The sequence below is a fragment of the Prorops nasuta genome, unplaced genomic scaffold (genome assembly GCF_024137725.1).
Source record: "Prorops nasuta isolate Cenicafe-Biocafe unplaced genomic scaffold, Cenicafe_Pnas_1.2 PNAS00017, whole genome shotgun sequence".
NCBI lineage: Eukaryota > Metazoa > Arthropoda > Insecta > Hymenoptera > Bethylidae > Prorops > Prorops nasuta.
In genome coordinates this window covers 2,999,608-3,016,330 of record NW_027116814.1, presented here as the reverse complement: position 1 = coordinate 3,016,330, position 16,723 = coordinate 2,999,608, and the positions used below count along the sequence as shown (strand labels likewise).

At 31.8% G+C, this 16,723-nt stretch overlaps 3 protein-coding genes across 3 annotated transcripts in view; all 3 read right to left on the bottom strand.

Moving 5' to 3' along the window:
* LOC136779622 (uncharacterized) overlaps window positions 1-2,112 on the bottom strand; it is a 106,834-nt gene extending 104,722 nt beyond the window's left edge. The window contains exon 1 of the mRNA XM_066737309.1: window positions 1,945-2,112. Within this exon, the coding sequence (XP_066593406.1) occupies window positions 1,945-1,996 (52 nt within the window). The 5' untranslated portion in view covers window positions 1,997-2,112. The remainder of the gene's footprint in view (window positions 1-1,944) is intronic.
* Window positions 2,113-6,887: 4,775 nt separating this feature from the next.
* Lnpk (zinc-ribbon metal-binding protein lunapark) lies at window positions 6,888-14,788 on the bottom strand. The gene is made up of 18 exons (XM_066737303.1): window positions 14,339-14,788; window positions 14,041-14,220; window positions 13,593-13,954; window positions 13,053-13,515; window positions 12,737-12,975; window positions 12,059-12,503; window positions 11,743-11,987; window positions 10,088-11,632; window positions 9,489-9,530; window positions 9,232-9,419; window positions 8,974-9,160; window positions 8,677-8,914; window positions 8,451-8,612; window positions 8,177-8,377; window positions 8,035-8,103; window positions 7,888-7,965; window positions 7,676-7,818; window positions 6,888-7,606 (listed from the first exon to the last, which is right to left on the bottom strand). The coding sequence occupies exons 8-17, from the start codon at window positions 10,112-10,114 to the stop codon at window positions 7,724-7,726; spliced, it is 1,287 nt and encodes a 428-aa protein (XP_066593400.1). The 5' UTR covers window positions 10,115-11,632; window positions 11,743-11,987; window positions 12,059-12,503; window positions 12,737-12,975; window positions 13,053-13,515; window positions 13,593-13,954; window positions 14,041-14,220; window positions 14,339-14,788; the 3' UTR covers window positions 6,888-7,606; window positions 7,676-7,723.
* On the bottom strand, window positions 12,210-15,450 carry LOC136779518 (ribonucleoside-diphosphate reductase large subunit-like). Its single transcript, XM_066737140.1, has 15 exons — window positions 15,405-15,450; window positions 15,030-15,209; window positions 14,783-14,858; window positions 14,656-14,699; window positions 14,411-14,465; window positions 14,339-14,343; window positions 14,203-14,220; window positions 14,041-14,094; window positions 13,730-13,954; window positions 13,593-13,644; window positions 13,289-13,515; window positions 13,119-13,212; window positions 12,835-12,975; window positions 12,326-12,503; window positions 12,210-12,230 (listed from the first exon to the last, which is right to left on the bottom strand). Exons 1-15 carry the CDS (start codon window positions 15,448-15,450, stop codon window positions 12,210-12,212), a joined length of 1,416 nt encoding a protein of 471 aa, XP_066593237.1.
* Window positions 15,451-16,723: the final 1,273 nt, after the last annotated feature.

The following is a 16,723-nucleotide window of genomic DNA, read 5'->3' as shown; positions in this document are numbered from 1 at the left end:
CGAACGTTTACAATAGTTGACGATAGTCGAGTGAATAGTGAGGTGAAATGGAAGGAGAAGCGTAGTTTTTTGCACTTTTCAAGAAAAAAGCTACGGTATCCCCTTAAGGTTATGCCATTTGGTCGACTTAAAAAAATATGTTTTTTTTACGAATTTCCAATGTTTACCATTTTAAAAATATTATCTAAAAATTTCAGAAACATCGAAGTAGTTCTATTACGTAAACATAATTAATGCCTAATTGAAAAAGTAAACTAAGAGATACTATAAATTATTTATATTTTTAGCCATTAAATGGAAAAATATGTATATTTTGTAAATGGTTATATTTAAGGCGAATTATTTAAAACAAAATATAAATAAATACTTACTTAATCTGGCTAAATTTTTAAATATAAAATACTACTTTAATTTTTTTCATTACTCGCGCTATATTTTCCTGCGTAAACAAAAACGTTCAAAATTGTGGCTCGCGGTAAGTTGTAATAGCCTTAGTTCGCGGAGATGCTTACAGCACAAATCTAATGAAGAAGAATGGGCGCAATGCGTAATTTGATAAGCGTGGGCACATGTAAAGCATGCGAGTGAAAACAATTTTTCATTTTTCTGCATTAATTGTAATTCAAACAATTTTATCATAGATTTAATTATTTTTGTTTTATTTTACTATCAACATTTAACACTACTTGTGCGTTTACTTTGTTTCCGTCAATTAATAAAGGAAAATGATATAGAACAAAGTATTTCTACGTGTTGTAGTTCTTGTAAATTATCTCTTACAACTTGCCTAAAATATAGTGGAGTAAATTGTAATAGTCGACTAGTTTTGTAAAACTACTTTGTTTACTGAGACGAATAAAAATTGTAAGTAAATTTATAATTATACACATTCTTCGAAAAACGTTACAATCTACCTCAAGTTCCGCTAATATCTTGTTTGTTTATATTTACATGGAACACCGATTGCGTTCTTTATTTCATTACCCATAATATGTATATATAAGCAATTTCGGTCGGAGAGATCTTATGACTGATGTTTTCCTGCAGAGGACGCCACAAGAGTGTATGATAATATTAATATTTGAAAATACGAAATCATCATTGCTTATATATGCATAGGAAATTTTATTTGGGTTGTCTGGACTCGTAATATAATTTAAGCGCAAAGAATAATACTCAAGATTATATACATACCGTGAATGCTGGTGTTATATCGAGTGTCAAACAGTAAACTTTAACAATCTAAGTATTTCAATCGTTTGGTATTACGATATCTGACCCTACTTATGTCTGTGTGTGTGTGTGTGTGTGCTATTTACAATTTTATTACACTTCAATACACTATTCCGTGCAATCCATTCAAAATCTCATATGGTTCACTAGACTGTAGTAATAAGAGGGTTCGCTCTGGAAATAACGCCTTTGCTTGGTATTTATTAATAAAACTCTTAACTCCGTCATTTAACGCCAATCTCATGACGTTCTTGCTTCAATGACGTATTAATTCGTTCATTAATTATTAGTTATTTCAGTATTTTCATAGATAATTAAGCTTTAAAATGATCACACGGCCTCGTGTATAAACAGTGGCTATTAGTAGCTTCAATTTTTCCATAACGTACCTCTTATTCCGGTAGTTTGCTATGTTTACATTTACGAACGTTTATGGGCATGGAACAAAACAATAATTGCACAGTAGCAAAAAAATACTACGTTGCCTATCAATGATAACCGTGATATTCGAAGAGAAAATTACCGTAATGAAAATAAGATTTTGTATTTCATGCACAGGCCAAATTCTTTCAACACGAATGTATAGAGATTAACTAACGTATGTGAAATGAAGCAAATTGATATTTTTCATGATTTAATGTTTCAGTGAATTTTAGTAGATTTGAATATTGTAAGTCCATGCAACTAAATAATTACATTTTATGTACTCACGATCGATGAACGCAGAAAAAGTTGCCTTGAAACCGCTTGAAACCTCGTACATTGTCAGCTTGTTAGGACTTCCAGGTTTATTTGAAGGTTATTTTGTAACAGCCCAATTGGAAAGTTTGGCACACATGTTTCACGACTTATTGCACATTGATGATAAGTATTTTTACCTAATTCACTTTTTATTAAATTTCGTTAGTAGAAGTATCATCTGTTACTAAGTAATTAACATCTCTTACCTCTGCGATTACCAAGCCAAACTTCTCTTCAAACTTTTATCCTGACGCGATGGCGGCAGCACTTACTGGCAAATTGGCGGGAAGATTGGTACGCAAATCGCAGCAGAGAATACGCAAAATACCGACGTTACCGATCGACAACTCTGCGCGCGTATACCGACCAGAGGGAAAACTCTGATCAAGATGGCGGAGAAGAGGAAAGGTTTGATGCGTTTGGACATACAGGCAAGATGGCGCTGAATACCGCTTCTAGTTCCCGCGAGAGTGCGCGAGAGAATACAGACTGGTACAGACAGACCAACAGGAAACTGTTAAAACTGTATGGTGTATTACTAGTGTACACTATTGCTCAATAATCTTGCGTCAGGCGAGGGGCAGTGGGGATAAGAGAGGCAAGGGGTTATCTAGGGAATTCTAGTGGACACCGTCAAATTTTTGATCGGCTATCCCTTTGACGTCAAAAGAGCTGTCAAAAGCTAAATTAATCTGTATTTTGAAGAAATACAGAAACATAAATATTTTTAAAAAACAAATAAGAAGAAAGAAAGAAAGGATTTTAATAAATATATAAAGAAAAAATATCAGATGAGTATTAGTTAATAGGAAATGTTAAAGTAATTGTTAATTATTAAGAAAATATACTTTGTGGTTTTTTTATTTCTGTTACAGGTTAAATGCGTTTTCTGATGAGCTTAAATTACAGAAAAGAAATATATATAGACCAATAAATAAAAAAGGACTAATTTATGAAGCATTTCTGTGTGGACCAGTCATTTCAATAATTATGATGTAATGTTCTAATAGTGAATGTGTAAGCGTTTGGTGTATATACACAAAGAAATTTTATTATAAATTAATAATTATATATAATAATGTGTTGATTCTTATTACTATAAATTAAAGCTAGTTCAATTAAAATATTCTTTTTCTTTCCTCCTTATCTGAATTCTATACATACATAGTAATTACATATTCTCGTAGAATCTATTCTTTAAACTAATTAAATTGTAACTATTTGGAATGTGCAAGTCATAACTATTTGCTTCAATGATATTTATTATTCATTGTAAGAGAAATTGCATAGAGCCTCTGCAAATTTCTTATTAATATGTCACATCCTTCTACATATTATCTTTTATGACATTTATATGCCTCCTTTGCACTATTTTCTTCTAGTCTATAACATATAAAAATAATTTTACAATCATTAATTATTACACGCAGATCTGATGATTCTGCTGATCTCTAATTAATTTTATAAATATTGAAATCATTGATAAACCATTGTCTAGTTAAATTTGAAAAATAGGCATTTGAATGATGTTATTTAAATTTGGTATCTCTTTTGTGAGATATGTTCTCATAGTACTTGGGAAGATAAAGTTCTTTAGAAGGTATGTGTATACTAATGAGTTCATTTTGCTTTCAGCTTCGAATAGTTTTTCAACTACGTGTTTGGATATACATTTTGAATATAGAATATATTTATTTTGTTACTCCTATTATAATGTTGACAGAATTGGTAGTAAGATATATCAATCATCTGAAAATAATAGAATATATATATGGCGACTAGATAAATTAAGGATTTAAGACAGATAATTCTCAACAACAAATAGGAGTAACAAAATAAGTATTGTATATTAGGAATGGATATCCAAATATGTAGTTGGAAAATTATTTGAAGCTGAAAACAAGATTAACTCAGCAGTATACATGAATGTATTGGAGGACAATATCCTGTCAAATGTAAAGAAAAGATATCATGTAGATGAAGTACCAAACATTACATTTAAGTACAATAAATTAAGTGAAGTGTCTAGATTCTTCAAATTTAATAGAGCAATAGCTTACCTATCATCCTCACATTGATAGAATCAATTAGACAGCAGAATAAGCATACTTCAGCGTATTTGAAAATATCTAGAGAAATATTGGTATATGTTGAAAACTAAAAGAAGAAGGAACAAACAAGGCAAATAAATGTCACACAAGATGTGAAAGAATGTGACAGATCAATAAGAAATTTGAAGAGTCTTTATGCAATTTGTCTCGCATTGAATAATACAAATAATTGAAGCAAATAGTTATGACTTGCACATTTCAAATAGTTGCAATTTAATTAGTTTAAAGGATAGATTCTATGAGAATATCTAATTACTATGTATGTATAGAATTTGGATAAGGAAGAAAGAGAACGAGTATTTTAATTGAACTAGCTTTAATTTATAGTAATAGGAATCAACACATTATTATATATAATTATTAATTTATAATAGAATTTCTTTGTGTATATACACCAAACGCTTTCACAATCACTATTATAACATAATTAAACCATAATTATTGAAATAACTGGTCCACACAGAAATGCTTCATAAATTAGTCCTTTTTTATTCATTGGTCTATATATATTTCTTTGCTGTAATTTAAACTCATCAGAAACAGCATTTAACCTGTAACATATATAAAAAAACCACAAAGTATATTTTCTTAATAATTTATAATTACTTTAACATTTCCTATTAACTAATACTCATCTGATATTTTTTCTTTATATATTTATTAAAATCCTTTCTTTCTTTCCTTTTATTCGTTTTTTAAAAATATTTATCTTTCTGTATTTCTTCAAAATACAGGTTAATTTAGGTTTTGACAGCTCTTTTGACGTCAAAGGGATAGCCGATCTAAAATTTGACGGTGTCCACTAGAATTCCCTAGATAACCCCTTGACCCTCTTATCCCCACTGCCCCTCGCCTGACGCAAGATTATTGAGCAATAGTGTACTGGGATTAGTGGGATTCAGGCTGCCTTCACATGCGGTGTAAGATATGTTACGGCGTATGTAATACGCCAGCACCCAGCAGTATGCTTGCGTATTATCGCGAAAATGATTTGATTGGTTAATACGTTTTAGCGTAAGTTACGTTTACGCACCTTACACCGCATGTGAAAGCAGCCTCAAGACTGGTCTTACATGTCTCAATTAATTATGCTGTAATAAATGTCACGCGGAATATATGTAGAGTATTTCGTATGATATATTTTATGTTAAATATAATATAGCATAATTAATTGAGACCTGTAAGACCGAGCAGTGGGATTCTGTAATTTCCCAGCGACGATTGTCGAACTTCACAGATTTCACTGCCACTCGTACGTCGGTACTCGGTACTGGGCTGGGTTAGAATTAGCGTTCCATTAATAGAAATATTCAGATTCGGACTTCAACGGTGTTCAACAATTTCTATCAGTTTCTATTGGTGGAACGCTAACCCCAACCCAGCTTAAATCCCCTCGGCCCTCGATGGAAACATAGTCAATTGACATTAAAATATTTATCTTTTATTCACACAAGGATCCTTCTTCCAGATTCTTTCTATATTTCCATCCTGAGAGGTCCCAACTTCCAAGTAACATTATTATATCTCTTAGAGTTACACTGAAAAATTCATTTTTACATTCTGATCCTGGGGTATCACAAGTGCCTTATCATATAAATTTTTAGATCAACACATTGAAATTACCTGAAAATTATATTTTTTAACTGTAAAATAAAGTACATAAATAACACGAAGCATGACCATTATAGTGTTGTGTTTGTTTGCTTTTTTCCCCCTTTTTTATATACAAATAATAAGAATTTGTTGAATTTATTAAGCGTTTGTTACATCAATTAAATTCGTCTTCAAAGTTTATCAACGTTACAATTGAGGGATAGGTGCAAGCACAATATAAAACGTATTGTCTGTGAAATATGTAAATTAATACTAATTGTTCCTCTTTTGAAGAAAAAGACTCGACGAAATTAGCACGTTATTTTTCATCGGAATTCACGGGATTATCGTAAGAAACATTCAACGACTGCACACGTTTGACAAATTTGGAAAAAGTTGAAAAAATCCACGTACACCCAACCTCTCACATTTCAACAATATTCCATAAATTTTTACAATTTATTTGTTTCTATAGTACTAAATGCTCTTTTCGTTAACGGTAACGCATATTTAACTTGATACTTGATTTTTTTCTTCTTGCTAGTTACAAATCGATCGTGCTTTAAAAAACTATTCTCGACAATGGTATCAATTTTCGTAACGTCAAACTTACGATGCGTTTTTTGCATTTTATTTATAATATTGTAAGGCTGTCAAAGACTGATGGGAAATCTCGTTTAAAGCGATCCTTCGCATTCCCAAAGTTCTTATAGTCAAGTGAATAAAGCTGTTTGCATAGATTCTACTGCATTAGAGCCAAACTTACACATTATCACAGCCTAGCTAGTGTAATATTCATTTATATAAGGAACGTGTTTACATAAAAATTTTAACTACACCTTATCATATCTGTTTTTGGTAGCCAGCTCTTAGACTATTACACGCTCATCATCTCGGTCTTCGTTTTAAATAATTGTTAAGCTGAAATTTAAAAGTCTTGTTTCTAGTGCAGTTGCACTCGCGAAGATATAGGCGACACGGTTCGGCCATTTTCGATCGAACGCACAGACAAGGAGAATTTTAGGTGTAATTGCTGATTTATTGCATCGATGTTGTTCTTGATAATAGAAAGGCAGAGACTATTTACTAAAATACTTCGATTATTAATATTTCAGAAGAATTTATGCAGGCTGCGTACGATATATTTTAAAAAATAAGTCTTATTGATCGATAATGCAGATTTTCTATTATGATATTGGAAGATATAAGTCTTGATAAAAATCAAATATATTTTTCTCAACAATTTACAACAAGCATTGTGATTATCCTATCGTGTAATAAATCATTCGCAAATAAAGGCATTAGAAAAAATAGAAATTAGTATCATTTAATTAGTGGGCTAATTATTCCTACAAAAAATAATTTGATCAATTAGGAAAGTAGCTTTGAATAGCCTAAATGTTTACAGCCATATGACAAAAGCATTACAATTTTTACACATCCCTATTAGCGTTATTAAATTATTCGAGAAACGATTGTAGAAGCTATTTTGCAAATCAGTCAGTGTAAGTTCATTGTATTGCTTTATACAAAGCGTATCCTAATATGACTTGCTTAAGCAAATAAAGGAGATTACTTAAGATTTCTTACGAGAACATAATTTGCATCTAACATAAATACTAGTCATAACTATTGACAAGATAAACAGTCTCGTATAAAATACATTACAATTTTAACTTTAAATAAGTTATGTTTAATGTAATGGTTTTTACCATAAGCATTTGCCTGCAATGTCTTTTATAATATTATTGTAATGCACTATAAAAATTCATCTTTTCTCGATATATAAGAGTGCAGAAAACGTTTGATCAAAAATTGCTGTTAACATGTCTTAAATTTTCCATTTAACGAGCCTCTTGTTAGTCTTATCCAATACACGTTCATCGTTTTCTATTCTCAAGAATGAGAACTGAATGATGCAATTTTGTCTATAAATAAATAAACATTTTCAGTAAATTAATATCTTCTCATGTTATTATTACAGATTCAGTTTTTACCTCACCATACGCTACTTAATAAACCATGTAGTAGCAACGTGTTTTTATTTATAATTCCTCATCTATTTCCATTTGCTCAATATGTTCCTTTTTACCAGTGTCATCTTCAATTTTCTCTACTTGTTCAATATGCTCTGTTACACCTTATTAACAAAATGAGAAAATAAAGAGCACACAATCTAATTTAAAATCTCAATAATTATTTAACTTACTGTCAGCATTGTTTGAGCTTTTTTCTGCGTTATGTTCTTCTAATTCATTTGGTCTTTCTACTACTTCGATGTCAGAATCTAAACCAATCAAATCAATTTGGAATGCTTAATTGTTTTTGTTTAATTATACAAAAGAAATTACTTTACCAGTATCGGAAGGACTCGGCGTATCGTGTACTGTAGACGTTAAATCAGTTATTTCTGTTATAGTCGGTCCTATAAAATATTTTTATTTGAAAAAAATTAAATTATAATTTTCCCTTGTGTGAAACATATTAATGGCACATACCAGTATGTTCTTCCTCCTCGTTTTCTTTGTTTTTCTCTTTATAATTTTTATCCTCCTGTAATATATGAGGTGAATCTATAAGAGAGTCAATAGACAAAGTTGCACCAGTTGGGGAAGTTATATTTCCCAATTGTAATTTTGGAGCGCTTGGTTTTTGTTTTTTTGCAGCATTCCAGAAATTGCAGTTCCAACATCTAAATGCTGAAGAGTAAGTTTAAAAGTTAATGAAATACTGAAAGTATTATAAAAAAATATTTTAAAAATAGTAATTTACACAGATATTCAAATTCTTCTTTAAGGGCCATTCCGTTATGGGATCCACATTGGCAGCAGATTAGAGCATAGCGATTGGAAGGACCATCTCCAACAAGATAATCTACCAAACGATCCATAAAGCTTCTTTGTTGCGGAATTATTGGACGCGGCAGTGCTTTACCTAAAGCAGAACGTTTCACCTTTATTTTTAAAACAGCAATTACAAATCTTATTTAATCACATACCTGTATGATAAGGAGTATTCGGAAGTGGTGTTAAAGCGGATGTCGGTATTCTGTTGATATTCAGAGGTGTTACACCAATTGATGGTGTAGCTGATACTCGACTAATAGGACTCAGAACTCTTCTCCTTAATTCTGCTGAGGCTGTCATGCTGGATAAGTTTATCTGTGGATTAGAAATTCTTTGTGGTGTCTCTCCTATTACTGCTACTCCAGGAGTTTTTTGTACCGGTGGAGATAACTAAAAAAAAGTGATTTCATTATTTTATTTTGTAACACATAATATATTGGTCAACTTACTGGAGTCATTTTCAATTGATCAGGAGCAAACTTCAATAAGATTTCCTTTGCCTTTTTATAAGTTTCAGTTTCTGTAACTTGTTCTAAAATCTTTTTTTTCTCTTGTTGCATTGTAGATAATTTTGTTTCATTCTGAGTTAGTTTGCGCTTATAATACCATGAGACTAATTTTTTTGTCAATAATATCCTGCATTGTAAAATGTAAATTTAATAAAATCTACTGAGTTACTATAAATATGAATATAAAAGAATACTTACAAAATAGGGAAGATTAATAAAGGAACAATATAAAATATCTGATCATACAATGATGCAGGAAAAAAGTAAAAGTAGAAAATAAGTGCTGTCATAATATAAAGTATGACACTATATATGACCAATCTTCCAATGACCTTTTTTTGTCTCTGCTCCGTTGTTTGTCCATATTTTTCAATTTCTTTAATTTTCTGTAATGTAAAGCTGCCCAATTAAAATAAGTTGAGATATCGATTCTATTTTATAAAAATTTCTCTTACCAGTTCCAAATCTTCTAAAATTTCAATAGTTGTTTTCTTTTTCTGAAAGAATATAATATACCATTTCAATATTCTACATGAAGTAAACATTATTTATATTTAATGTGCACAGACAACCGTAGGACTCTTAATACAATAAGAATCCCATTATTCAATGATAATTTTCTGTTCCCACGATATTCTACCGATGAATACATTAAGAATCAAATTTTGATTTATCATTCAATGATATTCACTTATGTCATTGACTAAATTTTATTTTTCATTAAATTTAACAATAATTAGCAATGCGTAATTACAGTAACAGATATTATTTGCAGAGCTCTATTATTTATTTCACATTTTAAAGAGCTGAATATTAATTTCTAACCTCTAAATATGAAATTATCAAAACTTGTGGTTAGTCGACGAGACATATTCTAAAAATATTGAGAAAAGAACACAGCTGGGTCCACACCCTACTTTTAATAGGATTAAAAATATTTCACTAACTGATAAGACACTTAAAAATTTGTCACCAAAAATATAGCAAAAAAAGGTTGTGATATTTTTGAGAAAGTTTATTAAATACTTATAAAAAAATTAATAGTATTACTCACACGAAAACGGGATATTATGCTTCCCATATTGACAGGATTTAATATACAATGACTGATGATATCTCTCGGTAAACAGACTGTTTAAAATCACCGGCACGTATACAACGAAGTCGCGGCCTGTTCATAAGTTTCCTGTGCTTGGCGTGGGGGATAAAGTTGGCTCGTGACTCTTGAATGGTAGACCGTTATAATTTCAAAATTCTTCTTGCTGAGTAACCTGACAATCGGCCGTACGTCCAATTTTAAATACCTTTGCGTTTTCATGGATATTTATAGACGACCTTGCCACAAACACTCTATTGACTCTGCCCCGACATTTAAAGTCATGCGTGAACAAAAATATTCTTAAATAGGGCGTTAAGAAAAAAGAAAAAACCATACAGCAATCACTCTACAAGATCACATAAAGTGCAATGGGTGCAACCAGGTGCAACCATGAACAATACATATACAAACCGGATATTGATACATATTTTATTCCTTTGTGTATGTATATATTAACCAATACTAACTATAAGGCTAAGGCATTGGTGAAAAATACAAAAAATGCCTTGCATCAGTATGCGCTAGCGCTCTTCAAACAATACTTTCCAATGACGGCAGTGCGAAACTATTGTAAATATTGCAAAACTTCATATTTATCTCTCATATTAAACAGAAATAATTTAGCAACTGAAATGCAATGATGTTATAAAATATAAATCTTATTCATTTACAATAAAAATTATAAAGGTTTAAAAATTATCTGTGTAAATAAATGTCTCTTTAACTTTAATTCCCTTAAGAAAATTCAGGCGTTATGCAAAAAAGGCAGAGAATTTATTGTTCCAGTGTATTCGAATGACCTTGATTTTTGTTTATATTTTTTGTCCCCTATATTTCAATAATATTCAACTTAAAAGTTTGCTGATTATACATGGGCTTTTATGGGATGCGGTCAAGCATAATCGATTGGCATAAAGTGCAATGTTGTAAAAATATAAAGCGATAAATAAAAAACTATTGAACTTATTATTTAGAATCTACAGAAGCTATACGCGAAATCTCAGATTGATGGTTAATCAAAAAAATTTTCAAGTTATTCAGTAAGATGTAAAGAAAACGTCGAGTTTATTGGACCCGCGAGATGGTGCGCGATTTGAAGGGACGCCCCTGTTCCTTGCCCCGTCAAAGATACAATTGAACCTCCTTAAATACTTATCAATCGTTTCTTAATATGCTAACTGTCATGGGAGTCACCAGTGACCGGTAGATCCATAAAGATTACATTGTAAGAAATTTAACGCAACAGCCAATGTATTAAAAATATACGAAATTGCTTTAAATTTTCGTTTAAAGCGTATCCTGCTTTAAAAAATAGTATAACACTAATAATTGAAAACTACAAGCCATATAAACTTCACCGTTCTCGCGTAAGCAAGTTGCAATATTTTCTTCCTTATTGACACTTCGTTTTGCACTCATTAATTTTAATTTATCGACAGTGAATTGGATAACGTTCATTGCTGGTTTTGTTCTGAGATAATACATGCCTGTCTTTAATCCCTGTAATCATTATGTTCAATAAAGTAATCGGAAAGAGTATAATAAAATTTGTATAAAGAAAATTAAAACAAAATACTAAAACTCTTAGTGTCAGTTAATATTTTTTTTACCATTTTCCATCCATAGAAATGCTTTTGGTATAGCCATGTATACATGCAATAATTGGGATTGATCGACGAATGATCTGCGATCCACTGCCATTTTAAGGATGATTTTTTGAAGGTTTCCACGTCCACACTGTTTTATAAAGAGCTTTAAGATTATCCAGTATACGTTCTGTATTTTGTACCAAGTTGTTATTAACAATTATTTCAATTTTCATATCTTCGTCCCATACATCTAATTGGGTGAGATCCTTTAAAAAATGTTGGTTAAAAACTTGAAAATCCCCAAACAGTACTCGCCTAACGTAAACATTGATATTACTAGTGTACGGTTTGATCCGCTCGATAAATGATGGATTCCTTTAAATTTGAGCAGTGGACTTGAATAAACGTAGTCGGCAGTTGGCATTGGAGCGATTAACAGAGATTGTCTTGACTGTTACCTCTTCCCACAAATCAGTCAATGTAACATTTCACATGTCGTATTGTAATATCTGCAAATATTACCGATTATAAATCTCGTCGTTTTATAGATTAAAAAAACCAAAAGAAAATAAATTATATTATTCAAACACGCTCCTTTACTAACTCGACTGCCTTTGTAAGAATTATAAGGACCCTTTTTCTTTGAAACTTCACAAATCATCTCTAAAGCACCGTAGTAAAGCGTTTCGAAAATCTGAATATTAAGTGTCTGAGCTTCCTCGTTTCTTAATCGATATCTCATCAATAAAAATGCATTGGCTAATCTTTGAATTCCACAATTCCTGGGAACAATTTATCATATATAGATTAATTTTTCACAGAAGGTATCGATTAATATTGTAAATTTTAAAAGTTCACCGATAGGTCTATGTCTTATATTCGATTTTTTTTGCTTCACTGATAGGATAATAATTAATATCAATAATCTCTATTTAAATTATTTTTTTTTGCTACCACTTTGGTGATCATTTAAAATTTTTCAAAATCAAATATTCTTTTCTCGCTATCGACGAACATGTTTACTGTGACCGATGTCAAATTGCAAACTGCTACTTCATCGGGATTGGAATATTGTACAATTTTGGTGCAAAAATTGCTTCATTTTATTCTAACAATATTTTGATGGTTAGTTTTACGATTTCAATGATCCTTGTACAGCATGTAAAGAGTTCCAGTTTCAACCTGTGACTTAAGAATAACTGTCCACGGATTCTCGCCTGCACTTGACGTTTAAGCCGTTTTTTGCTTTCATACCTAAGGAATTGAGAAAACATGTTTCAACAGTCTAAAATATTATCAATAACTTTGTACAATTAGTGAGATTAATTTACTGAATGTAGAGTTTTCCAAATTGGTCATCTCATATATCAGTGAGGCCAGGAGATTTATGGGGATACATTAAAGTCCATAAACCATCATCAAGAACTCGCTGCATAAATAAATCAGGAATCCATAATGCATAAAATAGTTTTTGTGCATGGTTTTCTTTTCCTGTATTTTTTTAGTTCTAAAAATTCAAATATTTCAACATGCTATAGTTCCAGGTAAGTGACGAATGCTCCAGTACTTCTATTTCTTCCTTGGTCTGCATAGTAGGCAAGGCTATTAAATACTCTAAGCATTGAAACAATACCAATGAATTCTCCAAAAGTACCAGCAATAAGAGCATCTCTGTCCCGAATACAATGTATATTTAATCCAATTCCTCCTGCAGATTTACTAATGAGGGAACATCTATCATTGTTCCTGTTTATTCCTTCCATACTATCTTTGATTATTGTTAAAAGAAAACAGCTGTAATGATTGATTTTTTAATCATTTAAGCTACTTCAAACTATGTAATATTAAATATTTTATGAAAAATATAATACCTAGACATTTGTTGTCTACTTATATAGGCAAGAAAGAGTTGGGGAAGTATGACTGAAATATTTTTGTGACAGAAGATCATGTTTCAATGGCCTTATCAATATTTTCCTCGCAGATTGCAATTGCAGCTCTCATAAACATATGCTGAGGTCTTTCAACGATTCTTTCCCATCAATTTTGAGCAAATAATTTCTCTCCACTGATTTAAAACCAAAATAATTGTATTTAAAGTCTCTGTCATATATAAGAAAAGAGTTCCATTTTTCTGCATTGTTTTGTATAATATTATAATACTTGGCATTAATTGCTGGCTTAGGTTGATTTGTGTAAATATTTTTTACATTATATAAATCCGATATAACTTCTAATAAATAATAAAAAAAAGCACTTTTATTATAAATTTCAAGTTAAGATCTATATGGAAATTTTATAAAGATCTCAATGTCATACCACTAAAGGACATTTTTGTTTCTTTGTGCAAATTAGAAATTATGATTCTGGCACCTAATATAGCATATAATCCAGATGTTTAGTAGTCATGATAGCTGCTGTCTCTGCTGCAAGATTATCCAACTCTATTGTTGTTACACCAAAATATAATTCATTAATTACATGTAATGTAATGGCAAACTAAAAAAAAACAAAGATATAATTATATTGAACAGATTTAAATAATTTATTTTGTTAAATTTTAGCATTTATATTGGTTAATAGCTTAGACACAGTGGATAAAAACAAATAAACTTACAGGATCTACATAATTTATATTTAAATTGTAACATAATTTTTAAATCTTTGAAGTAATTTTGTCGAAATGAACCTTCTCGCCTTTCGTCCGTCTGAAAATAATGCTAAATGTTCGAATGCTTTTGGTACTGTATTAACAAACACAAAAATCGAAATTCCTAAAAGGAGTCTGGTACACTTGTAAACAATACATTTATAAAACCTGTTATTTATCTCGCTTCAATACGTAAATTTTTCTGTTCCACACATTTTTTAATTGTTAAAAATTAATTTAGAACGAAATAAATTGCCTCATAATAACGGATCGTCTAATCTAACTTGACAGTTGACACAGTGGACACTGGTGACTGAACTGCACTGAACTATTGGAAATTTGGAATTACGTCAATGACGATGACGGTAGCGACGGCACGTCAGGCACGTGGTAAACCGTCAGCCAAATAACCAATCAATAGGCGGTATCAATAAACGGAACTTAAGCTTAGTATTGTCTTGATTAAAATTAATTTTTTCACTCTTACCTTCAATAGCCAATTAATGTTTAACTCAGATTTCGTCTTAAGTATTTGTTAAACTAATATTCGGCCTTTGTTTCTTTAGTTTAGTTTATTAATGCTGTCCAGTGAAAAATCGAGATAGATCGCTGATCGAGAGCATCGATGCAGGAGTCTCGAAATTCGAATCATCTGTACCACAGACTGCTGTAGGTAGACATTGTAGTGACTGTGTGTTGTGAGTTGAGACTGTACTACCAGGACCAGGTGGGAGTGGGAGGGAGCAGGTGAGAGGTGTGGGAGTACTGCGGGAGTGGTGGCCGGTGGGACAGATGAGAAAGAGAGGAGGAAGACGAGTTGAGTGACTGCTGCTGCCATCTATTTTTTATACTTCAGCTTTATCCTGTTAGATGTCAGCACAGTTCGGATTTGGTTTTCTTCCCGCCTGATCTTGGGCCTTGGCGTGCGTTATTTAAAATTGTTTCATCGTCAACAGAAGTTGCAGGCGTTGCGAGTAGCAGACAAAATTAAAAGTTATTAATATTGTACAGCGTTGGAAATTGATTCGTCAACCTTTTACAATTAATTTCACTCCATAGACTGTGCGAAATTCACTCATATAACACAAAGACGACAATTCAATTCCGCACAGTGTACTATTGTGATAAACGGTAGGAACTTATTTACAATAGGTATAATAATAAAGTGCTCTCTACAATTTGTTAGATTGATAAATCTGACTAGCTTCTTGGGGAAATGGTGGAGGTAGCAGTTTTTAGAAAATAAGTCTGAATAAAATGTCTGGAATAAGGTGAGTTGAATTAAATGATAGTTCATCGGAAGATATAAATTGACATAGATCCGTTTGGGTATTCCAAATGTTTCCTCTTTCAGTCCCATGGGTTTGCTTGTGGAATGCTCATGGATGGAAAATCTTTCGACAGTCGGGAGCAAGTGGGACAATTTGATTCGATAAGAAATCGGAGAATGAGGGAAAGGAAAGGAAGAGGCAACTTGGCCAAGCCCCGAGTGTTCATTTCTAATTCCGGTGGTGGGGTTTTAGAAGTTAGGGGATCACGAGAGGGGTAAGGGAATCGTGGGGGTGGACAACGAGCGTCCAGAGAGTAATCGAGCCAAGAAATTTCGAGGCATGATCCCCCTCTGATTCGTTTTACACCGGTCGTTCCCTCGAATTAGGACGAAATAAGAAAGAATTTCCTGAACTCGTTAAAGCCTGCTCTCTCCTTTACCTCCCCGTGGAAATCCAATCTACCCACCGATAACCATTTCTTCCTCTGGTTTTATACATTTACAAAAACAATGTACCTCAATTTTTTTATAGAGTGTGCATTCACTTCAATTATAGTTCAGTGTCTATAACTGTATTTCTAGTATTTACGTCTACAATGGTAATATTGAGAAGAGTAGCATATTTTTTCTGTTGAGTAATAATGACAAAAAGAGAAAGAGAATTTATTAGAGCTTAACTAGGTAATGCCTGATGTAAGCAATGATTTCTGCATTCAGCCATTGAGGAAAGGGCTGAAGTCAAATAAATTATCCGAATTTAACCTGTCGTCGCTGGGGATTACTAACCCGTGACATCATTGAACTTACAATGGACACGCTCTCTATTTACAATAGCATAATCCATACCTGCTGTCGGTCAGTAAATAAAAATAGAATTGCCAAGGGGTTCGGTGTTCACTGCCCCTCATCGAATTAACTCAGTCCATAAAAACCCTTTCTACCCCCGTCTCATAACTCCCGTTTATTAATCGCGCATATCACAAGCTTCGCGATTAAAGTAACAATAACAATCTGGTTGGTATACTTGACTCTCACAGATTTTTCATTAAAGTTTCTCGCTGATTAAATCTCATTTATAATAA

Bases quoted from the DNA above. Each gene is read 5' to 3' on its own strand.
- Lnpk (XM_066737303.1), bottom strand. From the start codon at position 10,114: ATGGGAAGCATAATATCCCGTTTTCGT. The intron at 9,161-9,231 runs GTAAGTATTCTT...TTTACAATGCAG, and splicing joins TTATTAATCTTCCCTATTTT to GATATTATTGACAAAAAAAT. The intron at 8,915-8,973 runs GTAAGTTGACCA...ACTTTTTTTTAG, and splicing joins ATCAATTGAAAATGACTCCA to TTATCTCCACCGGTACAAAA.
- LOC136779518 (XM_066737140.1), bottom strand. From the start codon at position 15,450: ATGAGTGAATTTCGCACAGTCTATGGAGTGAAATTAATTGTAAAAG. The intron at 15,210-15,404 runs GTTGACGAATCA...TATAAAAAATAG, and splicing joins AGTGAAATTAATTGTAAAAG to ATGGCAGCAGCAGTCACTCA. The intron at 14,859-15,029 runs GTACAGATGATT...TGGCTATTGAAG, and splicing joins TCTACCTACAGCAGTCTGTG to GTAAGAGTGAAAAAATTAAT.